Source organism: Lethenteron reissneri, chromosome 49 (assembly GCF_015708825.2).
Source record: "Lethenteron reissneri isolate LAM-NWPU_2019-01 chromosome 49, ASM1570882v1, whole genome shotgun sequence".
NCBI classification, from domain to species: Eukaryota; Metazoa; Chordata; class Hyperoartia; order Petromyzontiformes; family Petromyzontidae; genus Lethenteron; species Lethenteron reissneri.
This window is the reverse complement of record NC_083827.1, coordinates 2,734,301-2,758,058: the sequence shown is the minus strand read 5'-3', so window position 1 is coordinate 2,758,058 and position 23,758 is coordinate 2,734,301. Positions and strand designations below refer to the sequence as shown.

Sequence of the window (23,758 nt, the reverse complement as noted above, 5' to 3'; positions counted from 1 at the left end):
GGACCATACCGGGTAAAATAAAAACGTAGTTTTGTAGTTTATAGTTTCAATTTAGAAGGGGATCGTTACCTTTACGAGCTCCGACTGCGGCCACACCTGGATGGGCTCCATCTGCAGGGGAGTCTGGGACTGGATTCCGTAGGTGTTCAGGAACGCCTGCAGGCTGCAGTCAAATATACAAAGATAAATACCCCCCGTGTAGCCTTTTACAAGGGTGTTGGGGCATCATACACTGACTCACTCCCACATCATACGCTGACTCACTCGCACATCATACACTCACTCACACAACCACTGACCCATTCACTCATCATACACTAATTCACTCATCATACACTGACTTACTCACACATCATACGCTGAATCATTCACACATCATACACTCACTCACTCATCATACACACTCACTCATTATACACTCACTCACACAACCACTGACCCATTCACTCATCATACACTAATTCACTCATCATACACTGACTTACTCACACATCATACGCTGACTCATTCACACATCATACACTCACTCACTCATCATACATACTCACTCATTATACACTCACTCACACTACCACTGACTCACTCACACATCAAACAGTGTGAGTGTCATTCTGCCAGCTATGGCTGCAAAGTTTGGTCGTACAAGTTATATATATCGTTTATTGTTCAATTTAAATCACAGTTCCTATGACTACTGTTGTTACATTGTTTTTATAGCGTTATTTTGGTGATATGGGTAATCTAAATTGTATTATGGTTGCTATTGTTTTACTTGCTTCACACTGGGATCTTTGCACTCAGCGTTTTTTTTTGTGTGGAAGATTTGCTGGTTTATCCAGGATGTTTCTATTGCGCGTCGTCGCTTTAAGATGTTCTCCGTTAATATTTTGTTTGTTGCTGTTGCACCCGACTTAAGAGCCGCATGGCTCACAGGGCTATACCTAATAAATGAAACTTGAACCTTGAAAGTGCTGTCAGCGAGCTCCTATTAAGGCTGGCACGGTGCACGAGGGGGGGGGGGGGTTGGTATGGCTAACACCACATCTACCCGTCTTTGCCTAGTTTGTGCACCAGCTACTTGATTAATGCTCAGCTGACTTAGGGGAGGCCCAGCACCGGATATGATCGCAGTTCCCACTGATGTGGCTGGATTCATTGTGCAGTGCGTGAACCACTAGGCTGGTGCAGTGTCAACATCAGCATTCCAAGACAAAGAAAAACTCACTCCGCCACCACTCCCATGCACATCAACCTCATCATCACTTGTAACACCATCATCTGAATATCACCACCACAACCAATGCCATCACCATATCTACCACTACAACCACGATCAAAACCAACATGAGCACCATCACCATTTTCACCTCATGACCATTACCATCATCAACACCACCATCATCATCATTCCAGTTTTGTCATCACAGCCACTACTATTACTACGACCATAAATACCACTTTCATCAACACTAAAATCACAACTTTCGCCACCATCACTACCACCTGCATCACGAGAACACACCAACGCGAGCATTACTACTACCATGACCATCACAACCACCACCAAAATGATAATCACCACCCCTTTTTGTTTGACTCGCCATCGAACAAAGACGGTCACCACATCGCGCCCTTTCAGATGCGCTTCTGTGGCCATCTGGAACGCTCTTCCTTCCCACATTAGGAAGCCACTGGAGCTATGCACTTTTAATTAATCCAGATTAAAAACTCATAAACTAATTTCTTTAGAACTGCTTTTGTGTTTATTTGCTGCCCTTCCCCCGCACATACAATTAGCATGGTTGGCTACTTACAGTGTGAAAGAATTTGAAATTATATGCATAAATTAATAACACATTTAATCTAATAGGGGGGTGGGGGGTTGGTGGTTTGTGCAATGATAGGTGACCAGGCTATGGCTATCAACACCTTACACTTGGAACCCAGAATCCGAGGCTAGGATCTCAGCGTTGCTACGCACGGTGCGAAAACAGTTCTACATACATACAACACGACCACCACCACCGTAATCATAACGGTGTTCTAGGGGGTCATCATCGTCGTCCTGGCAGTGGTGTCCTCAGGAATATCGAGGCCTCCCTCCCACTCACTGTTGGCTCTCGGCGACGATCGTGACGTTGACGGCGACGTTGGTGCCCAGGGGCCCCTGGTTGTTGCGGGCGACACAAAAAAAGAGAATAAACACCGCGAAGACTCCGACGAGGCCGATCAATAACAACAACAACAACACCCGCTCCCTGCACGCTCCCAAAACAAACCCGCAGGCACACAGCTCGCGCACAATGCCAGCGACGCTCAATCTCATCTCCAGGCGCGCTCTCTCGCCAAACCTCTCGCCGTGACCTGTTTGTAAAATAAACCGCCGCGGCATTTATGATAACATCAAGAGCGATTGCCGCCCCGCTCAAATTGTTATGAATTTTAGCAGAACTTACCAACAGACGCTCGTAATGTTCCTTTCGCTGCATTGTTATTTTAAAGTCAGCAAAAGGTTTCTGCTCATTGGGTGAGGACTTGAATGTGGAATTTCCACTCCTCAGTCAGGGTAATTTTGGGAAGCTTCGTTTGAGCAGCGAGATGGCACCTCGACTTCAAGAGTGTCACCAAAATGCGCTTTAGCCAAGATAAAGTTCGTGTGAGGACCCATGATGAATTAGTACGTCGCCGGATCACGAGAGATAAAAGGCGCCTTGGGTAACGCCTTCATCCAGCAGTGGATTAACCACAGCTGATTATGACGATGGTGATTCAACGGGGGTGAGTTGAACACCCGTTAATTTTTCATGGGTAACTCAGTGAGCGGCAGTGGAAAACATCCGCACTGTGGAGGTTGGGGCGAATGGCTCCCGCTCGTTTTTGGATGGATCTGTGATACCACAAATGAGTAGTAGCTGCTCCATGACTGCATTAAGTTCATGCGACGGATGGTGAGTGACTCGGTACTGGGCCCCACTAACCGTGCGCTAAACGTTTGCTCCTCCGTCCCCTCACGAACACAATCATCAATTATGTCACCGTGCCCAACAAAGAGATTCGCAGATTCAAGCAAAAAAAACAAACGCGGATGTTTCTTGCGTTCAAATCTGTAAAGCATGAGAAAAACACCATAGTAACACAATAATAGTGTGGGCTGGAAAATCGTAAGCTTATAAAAGCAACACATAAACGTGTACAACACGAACAGCCACTTTGGCACTTCAGCAGTTAAATTTCGATTTAAAGCTTTCGTGACTGCAGGGATTCATCTTCTTGGTTCTTTCGGTAAAGTCTCGTAGAAGGGAAATAATAAAATAATAAAAATAAAACATAATAAAATTATTCTCACGACGTTTCGGCCACAACGCAAGCAGCCGTCCTCAGGTGAAGAACAGGTCTGTCGGAAAGACAGCTGTCTTTCCAACAGACCTGTTATTATTTCCCCTATACGTGACTTTACCGAAAGAACCAAGAAGACCTTCAGCAGTTGCTGAAGAAGTGCATTGTGGTCCTCTTGTCCTACGTCACCACCAATAAAAATCTTCAACAAATGTGACCACCGACCGACACTTCTTCAGTACAAACACCAATGCTTTATTGCATTTGCACAAAGGCTGTGGTGCTTTTTGACGCATTCTAATTTTTTGTGGCTATTTCTTGGCCGTATCTTTACACCTCTGGGTGGGTGCCCAAAAACCCACAACGGCCACAGTTGTAGCTGCTTGCACCCCTCAACAGGGTGGACAAAACGATTATTTGAGCGGAATAAATTGACGGGTCGACAAAACGACAGGGCATGACGGGGGGGGGGGGGGGCTTCTTGCGAAGTCTTACGTAACCACGATGGCACGGACGCACGCTGCGTGCATGAATGGACGCACGCAGGCAGAAACGGCCGAGGAAAAAAAAAAATTTGGCACGTTCCCTGTTTTCACACGGTCACACAGCACGCCCTCTCCTCGCGACAAGCGGGTGCTTTGAGAACGGCGTTAATTCATGCATTAGGCTTTTCAGTCACGGTTTCCATTGAGTTCTCATCTTTTACACTTTGCAGTTGGAGGATGAATGCCGGCCCCACGCTGCTGCCCATTGCCGTAATCCACCTCTCGGCCATGACGCGATTTCGTCGCTCCATCTCCGTGGCAGTCGTTCTCGCTGGCGCGCATTCCCTCCTTTGGCTGTGGTTCCATCGCCGCCAGTCTCGGCCATCGTCACTTCTAACCACCATGTGTCCAGCCCAAGGCCACGTGTCAATGATGCCTCTGATCTGTGTTTGATCTGCGTTGCGAACCTTTCTGTCTTACAAGCAGGATTCCAAATGTCAATCACTCCTCCATGCTGCTTCCTTGGACACTGGACATTTATCTGAGTGCATTAATGTCTCGGGTTTCACAATCACAAAGTGGCGAGGTGGCGCTGGAGTTTATAAATTATTGACTCGCAATCGGAAGTTTAAATTTCAGTTGGAGCACAGCCCATCATACTTGCAGGGTGTTAAGTCAACAGTGGTTTCCTGCAGAGAAAGCGGTCCCTGCCATGGGATTGAGGAGTTTCCACCACTGGCTCAGGACGTGATGAGTTCCAACTGGAATGCTCAGCTGACCAAGAAAAACACTGCGTTGGCCTCCAGACATTTGGCTGTCCCTCACTCCGGCCGTGTGGCAACACAGTTGGAGCTCGTCGCGGAATTCGCCACCGCTAAAACCCAGCAGCCGCCCCGGTTAACGCTACCAGGGTCGGCAAGGGGGTGGAGTGGCTAACACAACAGAGACAAAGATCCCCCGTGTAGCCTGTAACAGATTGTTGGGGCAAGTGCAAGTTAGCGAGCACCTATGAAGGCCGGCATGGCACATGAGTGGGTGGGTGGCCAGTACCATGCCCTTCCACCTTGGGCTCCCTTGTGGCGATGTTTTACACATCGCATCAAGTACACATATACAGACACGCATCACACGCACACGCGCATCCACCACCGCTCACCAATGTGCGAGATAAGTCAGCAATCTCATTAATGGAACTTTGGTGGCAGGAAGAGGTGGGGTGGGGAGGGACTGCCAGCTGCACATGAATGAGCGTGCAATCAATCACAACTTGTCAATGTGTGTCAATGACTGTGGCCTCGTGAGAGAGGGTGCGTGTGTTTTGCGTGTGTGTACGTGTTCTGAATGTGTGTGCGTGGGTACGTGTAGCGGTTAGCGCTCTGAGCTCCACCCGGTGGCCTCGAATTTTGATTCCCGCTCACGGTCAACATCTGAACCGATCCAGAGCCTCCCCTATGTTGACACGGCCTGAAATGAAAACCTGATGTGGTGTATAAACATCAGTACTGGGGAGACAAAGGCAGCAGGGCGTGCAGCTGGCCATCTACCCCCTCGTTCGTGTACTTTACCGGCCTTCGTAGGTGCTCGCTAACAGCACTTACCCCTACAGTCTCTTAAAGGCTATACGAGAGATCTTTGTTGCATGTGTATATGCATGTGTGTTGTGCGCGCACGTGTGTACGTGTAACGCGTGTAACGAGTATATTTATGCATGCAAATAATATTTATGTACATATATTATCGTATGCGTGTGTACATAAGTCCGTCCACGTGCGTGTGTGTGTGGTGTGTGTTTATTTGACCATGTACATGAGCTTGTTTATTGCCACAGGCAAGGCCAGGGAAGGTAACGTTGCCTCTTAACATAGTGCTGACACAAAGATTAACAGACACATTGAATAATGAAATTAGAAACCACCAAAACACACACACACACGTGCACACACACACACAAAGACAGCGATCTCCCCGTGCAGCTGTGAAGACTCATTTCATATGTAGGTTTTTGCGACCAACATTACGTTTCGGGTCAGTTCGTGCGGGAATAATTTCAGTTAGAACTACGAACCCTCCACCACACAACAAAAGCCAAACCAATCAAGCTGTGACGTGGGGCAAATATGGCCAATTAATTCTAGTTCCTTCAGCAAAACCAGAGGAGGGATGATGAAATGCGAGCAAAGCTCTGACAATCCTATTCGACGTTTTACTGAAGATGACACCAGCGTCGTCAGGCATGAACGCGAGAGCTCAGGTCTCGAGCGAACATCTAACAACATTTTTGTTACAAAAATGTTACTCGATTTTCAAACTAAACCCAGTCTGCTGGATCAGTTGGTGGAGGGTTGTGTGCTACAGCCCTGATAGACAATGTCCCCCACACGATCTCGCCCAATACAAAACAATGTTGATCCCCAAAGGCTGTTGGGCCAAATGGGATGCAGTGGCCAGCGCCACGCCCCGCCACTTTCGACTTCTCGGTGCTCATGTTTGCACACTGCACTTGGTACTAATTTAAGGTTGAGTCACCCTCTGGGAGGCCCATGACCTTACTGTTGAAAACAGGGTCTTACTATGTTCACATATACTAAACATACAAACCGACAATGACAAAGAACTCCCGTATACTCTTTGTTTATTCGGTAACGTCACGTAGGTATAAAATAAAATAAATCACGACATCAGGTGGGAAAGCAATGCTTTGCAATGCCACCTGATGATGGACGCTTGTGTTGCGCCCGAAACGTCGTGATTTATTTTATTTTATACCTACGTGACTTTACCGAAAGAACCAAAGAGTATGGATTCCTGCAGTCAGGAAAGCTTCAAATCAAGAACTCCCATGTAGCTATTTGTGAAGGTCAGCACAGTGTCTGTGGGAGTGGTGTGGCTAGCACCACGCCCGGCCACATTTATTTATCCAGTGCTGATGTTTACACCTGCACTACAGTTACTCATTTAAGGCCGAGTCGACCTAGGGGAGGTTCACGACCGGTTCAGAATTTTGCCACCGACGTGAGGCGTGGACAGGAATCGAACTCAGGACCGCGGGTTTGTAGCTCGGTGCACTAACCGCTGCACCACCGCTCCATCCACACATCCACATCGACACGTGAGACACGCACACTCCAAAAATTCCACAGCCCAAAGACAAGAGACGAGCATGTAAATAATACCAACATTGTAACTCAACACAAAATACGCATTACTCATGCCAGTGAGGATAATTAAATATTCGTGACAATTTTTTTCCCATTCACATTGTTAATACAGTAATAAATAAGACAAAACGATAAATATCCATCGCAGGTGCACTGTAAGCAATTTCCCCCCGAAAGAGACAATGCTGAATTTATTCCTTGATAGGAAAAGTGCCGTCCACGCAAATTAATTTTGCTCAAAAATGTTTCGCGTGGTGTTGGGCCGCGGTAACAATTTGCTTCCAAGATCGTTCGTCATCCTTGACCTGATGAAATATTAAAAACAATTTAATAGGAACGCAAAGTTAAGATCAGGAGTCGTAGCGGTGGCCAGGTGACTCGCTCGGCGCTGAAAGCGCTGAGCCAGCAACAGCTGGGAACCTGAGTTCGAATCGAGGTTACAGCCGCCCACTGTCATCAAACGGGGATCTCACACGCGGCGTGGTTGAGGGCCTCAGCCTGGTCACCGATAATTGCGTGAAATAAAAGCGTGACGTAAAATTTGGTTCTGCACTTAACGTGGATAAGTTTCAGTTCTGAAAAACGAATTTTAAATAGATATTGGTCGCGTGACAAACGTTACTTTCGGTGGTGGCAGAGAAGGAGGGGAAGTGCTGCTCCCCCTGCTGTGTTTGTTTGTCTCACCACAAGTACGTGTGCTGCGTACAGCCTTGATGCCTGTTTGCCGTTTCAACATCCTAGCACCTCCTGTATTGGTGTTAGTTGTGTTTGAGGTGACGCGGTGTGCCTACGATGAGGAGGTCCATGACTGCGAACGTTCATCACTGGTGTTTCTTAAAATATTTAGATTCTTAAAATATTTAATCGCGAAATTTAATATTTAACACAAATCCAAACGACAAGCGCGGTACAGCGACATTCTCGCGGAACGGTTGATCCGACTGTCGTGGACCTGATATCATGCGGTGTAATCCCCCCCACCACCCCCTCTACCCCCCCCCCCCCACCATATCGCGCTGACACCGGCTGCCAGCAGTTGTGACGACGCCACTACCGCCGGCGTCCGCGCCGCACCTGGTTGGAGTAGCGGAGGCTGACGTTGCGTCTGTCTCCCATGGGCACGTAGCGACGCACGGGGTCCAGCTCCTGGGGGGTGATCAGCCCGTCCACTGCAGGGTGACAGCGGCATCATCATCATCATCGTCATCATCGCCATCATCATCGCAATCATCATCGTCATCATCGCCATCATCATCATCATCGCAATCAACATCGTCATCATCCCCATCATCATCATCATCGCCAACGCCATTATCATCATCATCCCCACAATCATCATCATCGCCATCATCATCATCATCGCCACAATCATGATCATCCCCACAATCATCATCATCGCCATCATCATTATCATCATCATCCCCACAATCATTATCATCGCCATCATCATCATCACCATCATCATTGCCATCATCATCATCGCCACAATCATCATCATCATCATCGCCATCATCATTGCCATCATCATCATCGCCATTATCATCATCATCATTGCCATTGTCATCATCACCACCATCGACATCGCCACCGTCATCATCATCGCCATCATCATCGCTACCGTCAACGTCATCACACTTTATTTTGTTTGTCACAGTCGCTGTACTCAGGAAAGCTTCAGTGAGTCTGACGACTCTTCTTTTAGGAGGGTCCTCCGCATTGATGATGTTTTGGCCAATGCCAGCGACACTCTGTCTGTGTTTATGTAGCTACAGGCGGGACATACAAACTCTACACAAAAAGGCTAATGTTGCTGCTGATTATGATGCTGAAGACAATTATACTACTGCTGTTGCTGCTGATGGTGATGATGCTGAAGATGATGATACTACTGCTGATGCTAAAGCCACTGCTACTGATGCTGAATACGATGATTATAATGCTGATGCTAAAGCTGCTGCTGATGATGCTGCTGAAGACGATGATATTACTGCTGATGCTAAAGCTGCTGCTGATAATGATGCTGAAGATGATGATACTATCGCTGATGCTAAAGCTGCTGCTGATGCGAGGGGTCCCTCACCGAGCAGCTTGGCGATGACGTAGAGTGCTTGGCCCCACAGGTAGAGGCGTCCGTCGTGCCCCGTCTCGCTCGGGTATCTGCGCTGGCTGCCCGGCTCCTTCTTCTCGCCCTCCACAAACTCCCCGGGGACGTGATAATACCGTGGTATTATCGTGTGGCCTGTAGACGTCACCAATGTTACCATCATCACCATGACAAACACTACCACAATGACCACCATCGTCAACCTCAGTGTCACGATCACAATCGTCATCATCAAAGCAACAAACTCCCCGGAGACGTGGTAACACCGTGGTATTGTCGTGTGGCCTGTAGACATCACCACTGTTACCATCATCACCATGAAAAACAATACCACATTGACCATCCTCGTGGTGGAACACTGGCACTGTGCACTGCGACCCTGGTGACCAGAGTTCAATCAGCGGTGTGCGACATCCGATAGATCCTGGGTTTCCCCTGTTCACCTTGAACCACGGTCGGAGCAATCCTGATGCCCGCTGCACCTTGGCAAGCGCTATTCCAGCAGAGGCACGGTGTTGGTACGACTCGTCACCGACGTTAGCCGTGGCTCGGAATCGATAGCCGTACAGTATGGTGTGCTTGCCGCTGTGCGGCCACTTAATAAAACACAAACATTGTCATCAAATTTATTTGTTAATAACTGAATTGATGGGCACTATTGGCAAATGCCCTTTTTCACTCGACGTCACCGGCACGATCTGGTTTTGGCCGATTTGCCAAGATGTGAATGCGACTCCGATAGACCCCTTTTCCACAAGCACATCCGGACCACACCAGCAAGCCAGCATGGTGCACGTGTGGTTTTCCATTAGCCGCTTATTTTGCCAAGTCAGAACAGAATCGTGATATGCTGGCCACACAAAGTATCTGAATCTGGCTTGAGGCCAAGCAGGGCCAGCGGCAGAAATACTGAGAAACGTTCATTGAGTGTGACGTCGTCAGTCGGTACACAACTCAAATACGACACCACCGCGTCACCTTGGCACGTGTCTCGACTCGTTCGCTGCACATGACGTCAGCGGCACGGCTCGGCTCGGCTTCGGCAGTGGAAAAAGACCACTTGGCCGCCTCCTGAGCCACGCCGGGCTGAGTCGGCACGGCCTTGGCGCGGCTCAGTTTGTGCCGTGGAAAAGATGCGTCCGAGTCGAAAACGGCCCCTCGTAACTGGACGTGCGTGCATAAATGTTGAGTGCATGGGTTCGTATTAGTTTTTGTTTTCATTTACCTTGAGACGTTTTCAGTATAACCTTTTCCAAAAGAGCCAGGTACTCCTGCGTCTGGTTTTGATTTTCATTGAAAACACCTGCGCATTTCACAGCAGATTCAGCAGTTAGAGTTCCCATGCATTCAAGCACATTTTATAACTGGTAGTAAACATGCCGTGGTCAAGGACCCAGTGATTATCGTGCTTGTTTACCCAACATCGCCTCAATGAGTCTCATGATTTTATTTGTGGAGGGCCCTGACAAGTTTTCGCAGGAGGATTTCAACCGAGTCATTTGTGGTGTCATTTTTTCCGATTCTGCATCTTCGGACCGTGGTGCCAGCAACACAATTCGCCAACTCTTGCGAACGACGTCACTGGATCTTTAACGTCCGTCGCGAAGCAGACGGCAGCGCGTCGTATTTAATAAAAATCCGCAGCATTGATCGGGGCGGGCCGCTGGATTCTAATCGCTGAACCCCTGCAACAAGCGGCGAATTTGCTACCGCTAGACCCCATTACAGCCTGGGTGCCGTGGGCCTCACTGGTGCTGCCCGGGCTGTCCCCGCCGGACGTGGCCTCTCGTCCCATGACTTACGGTACCGTTGTGTTTGCGGGATGTAAGGTAATGAAGTCAGACATATCGTGTGGCTTTGGGTCATCCTGCAATGTATGTATGCTGAACTTCTTTCACGCTGCCGTACGTGCTAATCGGAGGTGAGGTGTGTGCGTGTGTGAATCTGGTATGTGTAGGAACGTATGGCTTCTGCGCTTGTGGTCAAATTACAGGACTGTCCACGAAAATGCACCCCATGTTGTCACATCCTGGGGAGTGCCTGGACGGGCGACCACCACGCACAAGCGGCTGTCCATAGGGCTGCTGCAGGCCTATGTGGTAGGCAGCAGAGGGCAATGCAGAAAAATCCTATGTTGTACTGTACTGTGGTATTTCTATGGTCGAACGTCTATGCTCCCTGCCTTCACCAACCCGCACTGACCTGCGTGGTGAAGCATAGTCGATTAACACCTCACAAATGTCCGTACAAGTTACAACGACAAGTACTTGGGGGATGGAGAGGGGGAATCAAAAGCACGAATGCTCCGTATCTCGCACGACTGTGACATGACGAGTGACATACCGGTTCATAATTATAAGAACAAATAAAGGTCTGAGTAAAGTGTGTGAGGTCACCCACTCACCGTCGATGACCATGAAGAGGTAGAACATGGGGAATTCACACTCGATTCCGTCAAACAGCTGCAACGACACCCGCGGCGGACAGCCTGCGTTCATGCACGTTTAACTTCTTACGCACCGTACGCATTGCACGTTTAACTTCGCTCGCACCGTACGTAGCCAACCGTGCTAATCGCGCTTCAATCGCTCCCCTCGCGTACTCAGAGGTGAGTGCCATCTTCTTAAAAGGGAACAAAATCACTTGGGCGGTGCTGCTGCTGCTGCTGCACTGGCAGTGATGCACAAGCACAGTTAACTAACAACTCAACGCATCAATCAGGAACACTGTGGCCTTCAGAAGAGAAAGCATATGTTAGAAGTACAGTACGGTATATAATGGCCATTGTGGAGAGGTTGAGCGGTCTACCTCTCAGGTCTCCGTATGCGCTGTGAAGTAGGGCCATTGCCCGAAACGTCGCGGAGTCGAGCACGGCTTCATTGCTGGTGAGTGATGCTTAGACTTCACTGTGTTTAATTCGCGGGTCACTATCACTGGTCATCACAATAAATTTCGGCAGTACACCTGAGGTGGTTAATGCTTTCGCCGTTCATCTCGAGTGTTTTATTTCTCCACTCCAATGTTGGACTGTCGCAAAAGAGTAGGTGGGTTTCACTCGGATATATCAAAATCTGAATAATTATGTATAACGGATTTAGATCGCGTTATTTATAAATGTGTCGCCATTCTGGCGAATTGCCCGATGATGCTGGATGCAATTACCAGCGAAACGTCGTACTACTCAAACATTGTAAATGTTGTGGTTTCACGCTTCAACACACCGGTGGGCTAAAGCAGTGAACTATTTGTCTTTTGTCAACGTGACACTTTTTTACTGATTGGTCGTGTCGGGTGGTGGAGGGTTACGACACATTTATAAATAACGCGATCTAAACCCAAAAACGTTGATTATGAATAATATTGGTCGCGAAAGCCTACGTGTTAAATAATACTAAACTAAACTACTTTTATCTTTAGATTTGAAGCTTTCGTGACTGCAGGGATTCATATTCTTGGTTCTTTCGGTAAAGTCACGTAGAAGAGAAATAATAATATAAAATAAATATAAAACAATACAATTCTCACGACGTTTCGACTGCAACACAAGCAATCATCATCAGGTGTAAAATCCACAGCAAGGTAAAGCCCACTGAGCTATTCACTTATTTTTCAGAAGCGACCTGGCCACAAATAATAGCTTACCATGTGGAAATTGATATCAGCATGGCTCATCATGTGAACATTTATAGCAGCAAAATAATCTAAATCGCCTCTTGAGCATAAAAACTAATTACTTGAAAGGACGATAGCCAATGGACTCGGCTTGTGACAAGAGTGGCAGCTAAAGGACGAATCATACACTCGGACATTCACCAGGCACAACTCTGCTCAAATCCTGACGAGACCTTCCGTTTTAAAACTGCCGCCAGAGAACAAATGGCCCAAACACGTGCATTGTAACTGTAACTACGCCTTTACCGCAGTGTGACAAACCAGCCCGGGGGAAACCTAGCAGTATCAGAAGCTTTATATTGGAGGAATCTGATGAGCTATGAAGTTAATTTTTATCATCACAATTGTCCAATACGGGCAGGTCAGCAAGCTATTACTTTACTTTTAACGAGCATATACTGTATACAGTAAAAGCTTGGATTGCGAGTAACTTGGTCTGCGAGTGTTTTGCAAGACGAGCAATTTTTTTAAAGAAATATTAATTTGATAAACGAGCGATGTCTTGCAATACGAGCAGTACGTACAGTATACGCTTTGTCTGCCGAGTGTCACGTGATCACAACTGAGCCGATGGTTCTTCTCTCTCTCTCGCTGCGGGATTGCGGGTAATCGTCTCCCATGCTCGGTCTCAGTCGGCGTGCCTCACTCGTATAGTCAACATCCGTGCGAGCGTATACTGTTTACTATAGTGTTGTGACTACGAGTGTGTGTGCGTAAAGCATTTTATTTATTTTGTGTCCAAGTGTAGCGACTGTTCTTTAGTGACTGTACTGCAAGTGAAAGTCGTACTACACAATAACCCTCCTCGCCTCTCTCTCGTCTCCCTCACACCAACCACGATTACATTTAATTAATACATGTGATTACTTTATATTAAATTTAAATAATACAAATATAAAAAGCTATTTTGTATTAATCATTTTTATATGAATACAGTATTTTTGGGTTGTGGAACGAATAATCTGAGTTTCCATTATTTGTTATGGGGAAATTCGCTTTGATATACGAGTGCTTTGATATACGAGTGCTTTGGATTACGAACACGTTTCCGGAACGAATTATGCTCGCAATCCAAGGTTGTATTGTACACCTCTCACATGATAAAACAAAGACGATCACTGCATCGCGCGCTTTGGATGCACTTCTGTGGCTGTCTGGAACGCTGTTAAGAAGCCACCGGGGTTATGCACTTTTAAATCTTCTAGATTGAAAACTCATCTCTTTAGAACTGCTTTGTGGATTTCGTTTGTTGTCCTTCCACCGCACACTCCGATTAGCACGGTTGGCTACGTACGGTGCAAAATAAGTTGAACATACACATACAACCAAGGATAATAATATAAAAAAGAGTGCTACAATAACCTGGGGTTATAGGAGCCGAGTTTCGCTCGGAGGAGCGTGTGTACGGCGAGTGGCGGCTGAGCGCACCGTTACCGAGTAGCCCCGTTCTTATTTTCACGCTCCATTTGCCGGTGCGGCCACGCGGGCCGTGAAGCCAGCGCCGCGGCTCGCTTCAAATCACCTCTCCCTTTTTAACCAAAACGGAAATCAATGTTAATGTAAGTGGCAGTGCGGGCTGGGGCCCTGCGGCCGATAGAAGTGGGGAGAGGGGGTGGTGGGAAGGGGGCGCGGGGGGGGAATATCCGCACCGCCGCCCCGACGGCGAAGTGATTTAGCACAGCGTGGCGATGCGCTCCATCATCTGTAAATATTCAACGGCGGTTGCCTGAGCAGGGTGGAGCGGGGCGCGCACGGGGGGCTCGCAGGGGGCTCGCGGCGTTTTGGGGGGGCTCGCGAGGTTAATGTTCGCGTCAGAGCCAATGAGCCGACAACCCCCCGGGAACCCTGTGGGTTCAAGCGCCCTCGTGTAGCCGGGCGCGCGTCTCGGCCGATATCTGCATTGTGAAATAGCTGAGCCGGCACCGTTGGGGTGGGGGAATGGTGAGGTCACGCCGTGGAGGTCGAGGGGCAACATGTCAAGAGGATGATGCACGAGTGGTTACACTGAGCCGGGACTGGCGAGGGCAAGGGTTCGAGTCCTGGGGCTGGGTGTGTCTCAGAAGGCCGCTGTGCCTGTAAATCACCGAGCCAGTACCCACCAACATCTGCAATTTAGCCTGGGCGCTGCTTGTCTTGATGAAGTTTTGCAGATTATTACGAAAAATGCAGCGAGCTAAATTTTTACGCAGACGAGAATGGGTGCTGCCGTGGTGCAACGTTGAGCAACGCTGTACTTGCAATCCAGTGGTTGACAGGTCGGTTCCATCAGGGATCAGAGCTGATGTCCTGGGTTTGAATCCAGGTTTTGACCGCCTGCCATTAACCCGTGCTCTCAAGCGTAGCGAGTTGATCCACTCAGCCCGATTAACAATGTATGCACAAAAAAACCCCACCGCATTAATTTGGCTGAGTTTCACCTCCTGTACATTACAAAACATATCGGGGTGACTGTCACGTGATGAAAATTATAGCAGGATGGGTGGACTAAAGTGCACGATTATTCAGAAGTAATTATGGGATATCTGCTTCTGCAGACTAACTTGGGTGATGCACTGCTTATCAAGAGTTGGCAGTGACACGGCGTAGCGGTAACGAGTTCACTGCTTGTTGCAGGGCCTCGCGGTTCGAATCCAGCAGCCGCCCTGACTATGACTGCGGCTGTGATAACCACGTGACGTCACTGCTTCACATCAATGTTCCCGTGATGTCATTCATAAGAGCAGACCATTGCGCGCAGGGCGTCTCGGTACAAATTTGCCAAATTTGAAAAATCACACCGTCAATCACCCATTTGTGATTACACGCAGAGCAATCATTACCCCTCCTACTCTGTGAAGACTTGTTAGGACCCTGCTGAAAAAGGATCCTTTGAGATTCAGTGAGGCTTTCCTGGGTACATTTAAATATTATCACCATCATCGCCATCACGGCCCTGATTAACATAGTCACTGTTATCATTGCCGTGGCCATTACCATAATCACTGGGACCTCCTTTCCCAGTACTAAAATGTGAGAATGGGTTTTCCCCTTTTTTTTGGCAACAAAACAGGTGTTAAGATGTTAAAACACCAAACCGAAACATTTTTCAAGGAATCATGTCTGCATTAACCAGTTTGGTGTTTTAACATCTTAACACCTGTTTTGTTGCCAGAAAAAAGGGGAAAACCTATTCTCACTTTCAACATTATCATCATCATGGACTAATTTATTTTGTGTTTACTTTTTGTTGTTTGTGGTTTTGGCTTTGATGCCATTTATTAATTTGGTTATTTATTTTTTATTGTGCTTGGTAGTAGGATTGTTATTTGCTTGGTGTGTGTGTGTGTTGGACTTCTTTTTTGCCGTGCATAGCCAACCACAGTATATGAGATTTGGTCCTTATATTTCGAATTAATGTACAGCGTTGTGGGATGCTGCTGGCATGAATGACACTGCTATATAAAAGTAAATTATTATCATCGTTGTCACGTAGATATAGATGGCGATGCACGAGCTGGGTTAACCTCTGAGATGTTTAAGTAATCCAGGTGCTGCCCCCCCCCCCCCACCGCTGCCCCCCATGACTTCCATTTGGCAGCGGTCGACATCAGCAGCGCTCCCGAGCCGCTCCCCAGCTCTTGTCCTGCCGGCCTTTGGCCGTTTCATCGACGTTAGAAGCCGGAGCCGATAAGTGGTCAATTGTCAGCATGGCGGTCAATAGACGAATCTATTTATTTAAGAAACCAATTCGCGGCTTAACAGGGGGAGGGGAAATGCTTCTGAGAGTGGGCCGCGCCGTACGCGAGCTCTCACGCCGATTGTTTGCAGTGGCTGAGCAAGAAAAGCTCCGTGGAGATGCACCGAGAACACTTACTAAGTCCTCCCCTCTGTGGAGTCTGTCCACGTTGTGCAGATTGCACACACGCCAACCCCAAACGGTACAACTCAGTGAGACCCCCGACTGAAAAATCCTTGGGGGAAAAAAAAACAATGAATTGATAGGGAAACTCAAGATACAGGGGTGCCACAATGGCGAGATGTTAACTACCTCGCCTGGTACGCAGGAGGTCGGGAGTTTGATCCCGAACCCAACGGCCGCTGTACATTTGGAATTTGCCTGTTTTCCCCGTGGTCACGTGGATTTTAGTCTGGGTCCTCCTGTTATTCCCTCCACATTTAGAAACACACTTTAGAACATTTGGGCTGCTATACATTTCCACGTGATAAGCCACTTCAGTTGAGATATCATTTGTGGCCAGGTCACTTCTGAAAAAAGAGTGCAGTGGACCTTACCTGGTAAAACCCAAGAAACTGAGAAGGAAACTCAAAAAACCGAGAGTGACCCGTCTCGTATTCACGTGCATTGCGGCTCTTGAAATACTGTGGTTTTTTTATCGAATTCGAAACAAATGGCTTTGCTTGATAATTTGGTTGCCGGGCCCCCCGATCTATCCACTGCTGGATGAAGCCGCCGCCACGCCGTTGCGATCCCTCTAGGCTTCTAGCCGCGGCAAGAAACCTCCTCACGTCGTTGCTGTTACTCGTGGCCCTGGCTGCGACACTGTGGGACGTCTTGGAACATAACGGCTGCTGGCAGTGACACCGCGGGAGCTGTCCGCAAAGTCAAGAGTAGGAACCTTCCACTCGGAATGCTGTGCAGCACACACTGGGGACAGGGATGGTTGCATTGCAAGCGGATGAAGGTCATAGCTAGGTTAATCACCAGAAATGTAAACCCTTAATGGCTGCTAACTGAGGAATAATGATTCAATTAAGATAAAAATTGCCATAGCAAAAAATGTACAAAACAACCAAAAAAACTGAACAGCAAAATTAAATAAAAACGTTAAACTTTTTCTGCAACACTTTAGTTGTTGTTTTTTTCATGATTTTATCCCGATTTGTCTATCGGCGTCACATCATGAGACAAATGTTCCATCAGGAGCGCTTGCAGAGCAGTGGAACTGTCTGATAGCAGCCCGTGGAAGCGGATACTACAGAACTAAAAAGAAATGCAACAAAACTCTGCTAAAAGGGAGGAATGTTAGACCATTAAACCCATAACAAAATTTAATTACACTCACAAACAATGCAACTGATGAAGAATTGCACTACATGCGAAAACAGAGTAAAATAAAGCAAAACATGTATTGAGTGGCACCTTACTACTCACCAAACAACACACCTATGCACCTACCCACCTGTTCACAGACAACTCACCTACCACTCACTCACCGACTCACTCAGGATCCCCACCACCACCATTTCTTCTTCTCAGCATCTATGCCCTGTCCACTACAATTCTACGCGTAGACCTGCGGTGCATTTCTCAACTCCAGTGAATAGTAGGGGGGGGGGGGGATTGTCTCGAAGCTCGCGTCAGTGGCTCCGTTTAACAGCCAAACGACGGATGTTGTATGTACGTGTGTTGAACTTCTTTCGTGCAGTGCGTGGCCAACCGTGCTAATCGGAGATGAAAGCCGGACAGCAATGCCCTTGACGAAAACAAGCCCGGCATGTGAGCAGCGGCACCGCCACCACCGCCGCGACTGTGACGAGCTCGTCACCTTGATCTCGGCGGGCCGGTAGTGCCGCCGGTGCTCCTCCTCGAGCGCCGTGCGATATCCGTCGCGCAGGAACCTGCGGAAGCCGTAGCGGCCTCTCAGCTTGCGCACCACCTTGTCCAGTGCCTGGTGCCGCAGGGCATCGTCATCGACGGCGAATGCCGGGTAGCCAAGCACCGGCAGCAGGGCCGCGTCGGTGTTCTGCAACGCAACGGGGGGATGTAACTGTAGAGCAGCGCTAACAGCGGCGCCTCTCTCTGATGAGGAAAGGCGACAACGTGAGGTCTTTCATCGCGACCAGGACCGAGAGGGATGGCAATGGCATGGTGAAGGATTAATCCAGCAGTGGATAAAGCACGGCTGCTGCTGAAGATGAAATTCACAGCTAGATTTGCATTAAAATACATTTTGAGTGGCGAGGTGGTGCAGTGGCAACATTTGTGCCTCAGAGCAAGAAGAATCTGGGTTCAATTCGCAACTCGGGTGACTTTCTGCATGGAGTTTGTATGTTCCCACCCTGTGGCTTTCCTCTGGATTATCTGGTGTGCGCCCATAGCGAAAACAAAACGAATTCCACAGTGGAACTGGTATTGGCCAAAACTTCCCAATGCTGAAAGATTACCAGATAAAATACTAAATTGAGGTTACACACGGCAGAGGCAACATCGCCCTCTACTGTGAAACCTTTGGCAGGACCCTCCTGAAAAAGAGCCTTGAGACTCGGTGAGGCTCTCCTGGGTGAACAGGCAGAGTAACAATAAGGATAATCATAATAAACTGTTCGTGACCGTAACTACACTCAGTCAAAGAAATGCATTGCCACTCCACTCTGACAAATAAATAAATCCTCCAATCATTCGGGAGCATGTGGGTGATTTGTACTTGCTATGGGAAGTGACGGTCTGATTTTCAATTTAATTTTCAATACGGAATTTGTTTTCAATTACATTGGGACATATAGGCTTTAATTACCAGCACGGCAATCTGCAGAGCACACTGTGGAATCGCCACTCAATTTGTAATAAATGCCACGACGCCCTTCAATTAAGCAGCCTGTGTTGACTAAAGCGAAATTGAATGCGTTTTGAGCTAACAAAGCGTGTCCAACTGTCAGCACAGGCTCACGCATGCGCACACGTGTACACACCCTCCAGTGCCAAGTGTGTCTCTGCTAATACGAGCCATGAGGCGGCAGACTTTATCTGTTGGTCAACCTGAAGCGGTGGTGGAAATTCCACATTACCATGGATGACGACCGGGCAGGGCTTATATTCCTCGCTGGAAATTTTCCCATGACCAAATTTAAAGGTCGTGTGATCAATACATTTGTCACGTAGTTTGACAAGATCTCACCTGCAAATTACTCAACTGCGATTATGCACACGGCAGAAACCATTGCCCCATAGTGGCAGACATTTCCCAGGCCACTATTATACTGGTAGGAACCTCCTGGTTACACCAGCCCACATGGGATTATTGTGTCCGTCCGTCCGTCGTGCAGGGAGGGGCTGGGTGGGGAGGGAGGGGCTAGGTGGGAAGGGTGGGGGGAGGGTGGGGAGGGGCTGGGTGGGGAGGGTGGGGCTGGTGGGGGGGCTGGTCACCCCGTGGTGCCCTTATAAAACTCAACGTTTAACCGCCCTCACAGTCGGCCATATTTTCGCAATACACCACGCCGCCGTTGACCCTGGCCATTGACCGAGCAACCCAACGTCCCTACAAGCTCCCTCCGCAGGAATGTGTTATATGACACTCATGCTGGTCTCGTGAGTTCACACCTGGTTAAATAAAATAAATTTTTACTCACTCATACTCTCTTATCGTTTACTCATCCACCATCTCACTCACCCACTCCATCATTCACTCACTCATTCACACACTCGAGAGACTCACCCGGCCTCTTGAGTTCTAACGTTGTTTAACATAATAAACTTGAACCTTGCAACAGACATGCGTCCTCATTGAAGAGAGTTTATCTTAAGGCATAAGGAAGTACATTTTTTAAACTGCCGCGCCGGGAGATCGATTCAAACCGGTGAGCTCTAAATCGCAAACCCCGCGTGCACCCCACTGCACCACTGGGAGTGGTGGTCATAGTAGTGGTAATAAATAAATAATCAAATATAGAAAATGTGCTGCGGGGACGCCGCTCCTGACAGCCGCAGCCCACGGAAGCAAACCTGGCCAGATGTAATTAGAACGAGGAATTTCTGCCGATAAATCTCCTCCCGCTGGGTAGAAGATTCCGGACCTGTAATCCGCTTAGGGCGGTTTCACATTCCCCCTGCCTGCCCACTCCACCACCACGCTTCCAATTCATCTGAAGCCGGGCGCAGACACAATTAGTCCAGTTTAGAAATTAATTATCCTCGCCGCGTCTGTTCTACCGTGCCACAGCGCTCGCTCGGCGGGCTCGGAGCAAAAACTCTCCCTGTGGCCCACGAGCGTGGCACACTCCGGTGTCTGGACTCCTACTTAGTTTTGTGTTGAGTTTGTTGTCCTTCCTGATTCGCACGGTTGGCTACGTATGGTGCGAAATAAGTTAAACATACATACTTGTGTTGTGGTAAGAGCGCACAACCCAAAATTTTGATGCATTTCTATCCTTGTGCATGATGGCAAAACGGTACGTTCAGGAGCTAAATATTGATGTCGAGGTCTTCCAGCCATGAGTTTATTCACTCAAAGATCTCAACCGATCAGTTTCTGGCCTTTAAAAAGCCTTTTTTGTGGAATCTAGCTCCACTGATCAAATCTGGCTTCAAAATAATGACGTCCATTTCGCCGAGATTACAATGTTGTGTTTAAGGTGACTCGAAATCATGTAATCCTGAGAGTTAAACGCCGGTATTTTTTATGGGGAAATTTGGCCAATACCAGCTGTGGGAAGAAACCGGAAAACCTAGAGGAAACCCATGCGGAACAACAGGAGAACAATACAAACTACACACAGGGATGCTCCAGAGTTTGGACTCGAACCCAGGTCCTTCCCATTGATAACGGTGCTTTTTCTGGAAAACTTTGCCGTTTTTTCCTGGATTTTTATGTTTGCGCGTAGTCACTTCAAGATGTTTCTTGTTCATGTTTTTGTTTGTTGCGGTTGCACCCGATTCAAGAGCCGAATGGCTCACAGGGCTATACCAAATAAACGAAACTGAAACTTCTCGCTGCACCATCACCACCCTGCCACCATAACGGATTGGATAGTATCAAGTTCAAATCGTTGTGTCAGTGCCATCGAGTCAATGTTGTACTGTGGTTTTTACGCGATGCTTCCGTGCAACTGTGTCAATGTTGTCTTGTTGATGTGTTGTTATTGCGCTGTTATTTTGCGATTTATTTTTGTTAACGTCTTTGTGCTGTTATTTATGATTGCTGGGCTGCATATATTTTGCATCTATTGTGTCATTGTTGTGTTCTGTTATGTTTAGTTGTGTTCTTGTTGTTGCCAATGTTATTGTTGCTGTTGTCACTGACGTGAGAGCGAGACTCGCGGGGCAGCAGGGAGTGCAGCGTCTGTCGGTTGCGGTTGTGAGCGTCCGTGTCCACGAAGATGACTGACCAGGAGCAGCCCTGCACCACCAACAAGATCAGCATCGCCACCAACAACATCAACATCACTATCACCATCGGAAACATCACCAACAACAACATCAACATATACACACACACGCACAAAGATAAAGATCCCCCTATTGCCTTAACAGACTGTTGTGACAAGTGCTGTTAGCGAGCACCTATGAAGGCCGGGACTGCACACGAGGGGGTGGGTGGCCAGCACCACGCCCGACCGCCTTTGTCTCCCCAGAGGCGAAGTTTACACACTGCACCAGGTACTCATTTGAGGCTGAGTCGATCTAGGGGAGACCCAGGACAGGTTCAGATAATCGTCAATGCTGGTGGCCGTGAGATGGAATCGAACTCGAGTCGCCGGGTTCGTAGCACAGCACGCTAACCACTGTGCCACCGCTCCCCACACACACATATTTACACACACAGCATATGAGTAAAGAAACCGAAACGCGCCAGATATCGTCAGAGCTCGGTAGCAAAGCAGCGGCAAGCCTGGCATAGTACTTGGGATGGGTGACCACCGTGAGCATCATTCAGTGGGGGGCAATTCATACGCCATTAGAAAATAATGTGCACTTCTTACATCGATTCATTTGGGGTGCAACGATAAGCCATTGTACAACAGAGCTATTGTCGACTGTGCGCTTTAATACAACCAGAGATGTACTGCACCGCACCATGGCCCAAGAACCACACCAAAGTCGTTTGTGTACAGGTACTACCCTTAGCCGTAGTTCACCCTCAAGTTTGATTTAACATTTCCCGTCGTTGCTGATGAAATCACAGCTGCCGGTGCAGAGACAGCTTTTGGCCTTTATTGCTTTGTGCTGACGTTTGCAACTCATTTTATTGCAAACGCATCGCGAAATATTGGCTGTCTGTCCATGACAATGTCGCCTCTCTCCTTAATGAAATCGTTCTCTCTCCACGATCAACAGCAACACAAATTCCAGCACTCGCTTTGACTTTTCATTCTGATTGCTATTCAGGGGTAAAAACACAAATGAACAATAACAACAGCAGCAGTAGCAACCTGGGCAGGCAAATCCAAAAGATTATCCTGCGCGTGTTATCATATATCTCCATATATATAAAAGGCAAAGTTGTGATTAGGTGTGTCTGTTCAAAATGTTTAGCTTACTTCCCGACATGCAACAAACTTGAAATTTGCCATGTGAGTAGTTTCCAGAATGTACACCATGCAAACATTTTAAAAATACACTTTTGTTTTTTATGGGGGGGGAGGGAGCTCAATAATGCATATATTTTTTGCACGGCAAGTGAGCTGTGACGTCAAATCTGTGGAAGAGTAACGCATTGTAGTGTAGTGGGTAGCGCGCTGCGCTACGAACCCGCCGACCCGAGTTTGATTCCCGCTCACGGCCACCACCGGTGACGATTATTTTAACCGGTCCTGGGCCTCCCCTAGGTCGACTCAGCCTCAAACGAGTAACTGGTGTGGTGTGTGAACATCGCCACTGGGGAGACAAAGGCGGCCGAGCGTCGTGAATCCAAGTCCTGGGCAAAGCCGGGTAGTTTAGCTAGTATTAATTATTATCCAGAGTAATGCTTACTTTTTATTTCAATAAGTGGGAACCAATTTTAAATGCTTTTGTCCAAGATATTGTCATGTCCTACCATAAACGTCAGAGGAGCACAGAGAGTAAAACAAAATTCAATCGTTAATAAATAATACTTTCTAAATAATCGTTTGTTCGTTTCTCAATCCGCTTGTCCTGGTGAGGGTCGCAGCAGCAGCATGTTGAGTAGGGCGGTCCAGACCTGCCTTTACTTGGCGACATACTCTAGGTCTTCCTAGGGAATTCACAGACGTTCCCAGGCCAGCTGAGCGACAGTCCCGTCAGCGGGTCCTGGGCCGGCTCGGAGGTC

General features: G+C 48.0%; 1 protein-coding gene across 1 annotated transcript in view; it reads right to left on the bottom strand.

Moving 5' to 3' along the window:
- The window catches only part of LOC133354795 (phosphorylase b kinase regulatory subunit beta-like), a 121,788-nt gene that overhangs the window by 41,191 nt on the left and 56,839 nt on the right, over positions 1–23,758 (bottom strand). Inside the window, exons 9-16 of the mRNA XM_061571914.1 lie at positions 21,773–21,868; positions 18,302–18,499; positions 11,488–11,545; positions 10,309–10,386; positions 9,060–9,218; positions 8,054–8,148; positions 2,112–2,167; positions 70–163 (exon numbers count right to left, since the gene is read on the bottom strand). Coding sequence (XP_061427898.1) covers positions 70–163; positions 2,112–2,167; positions 8,054–8,148; positions 9,060–9,218; positions 10,309–10,386; positions 11,488–11,545; positions 18,302–18,499; positions 21,773–21,868 — 834 coding nt within the window. The remainder of the gene's footprint in view (positions 1–69; positions 164–2,111; positions 2,168–8,053; positions 8,149–9,059; positions 9,219–10,308; positions 10,387–11,487; positions 11,546–18,301; positions 18,500–21,772; positions 21,869–23,758) is intronic.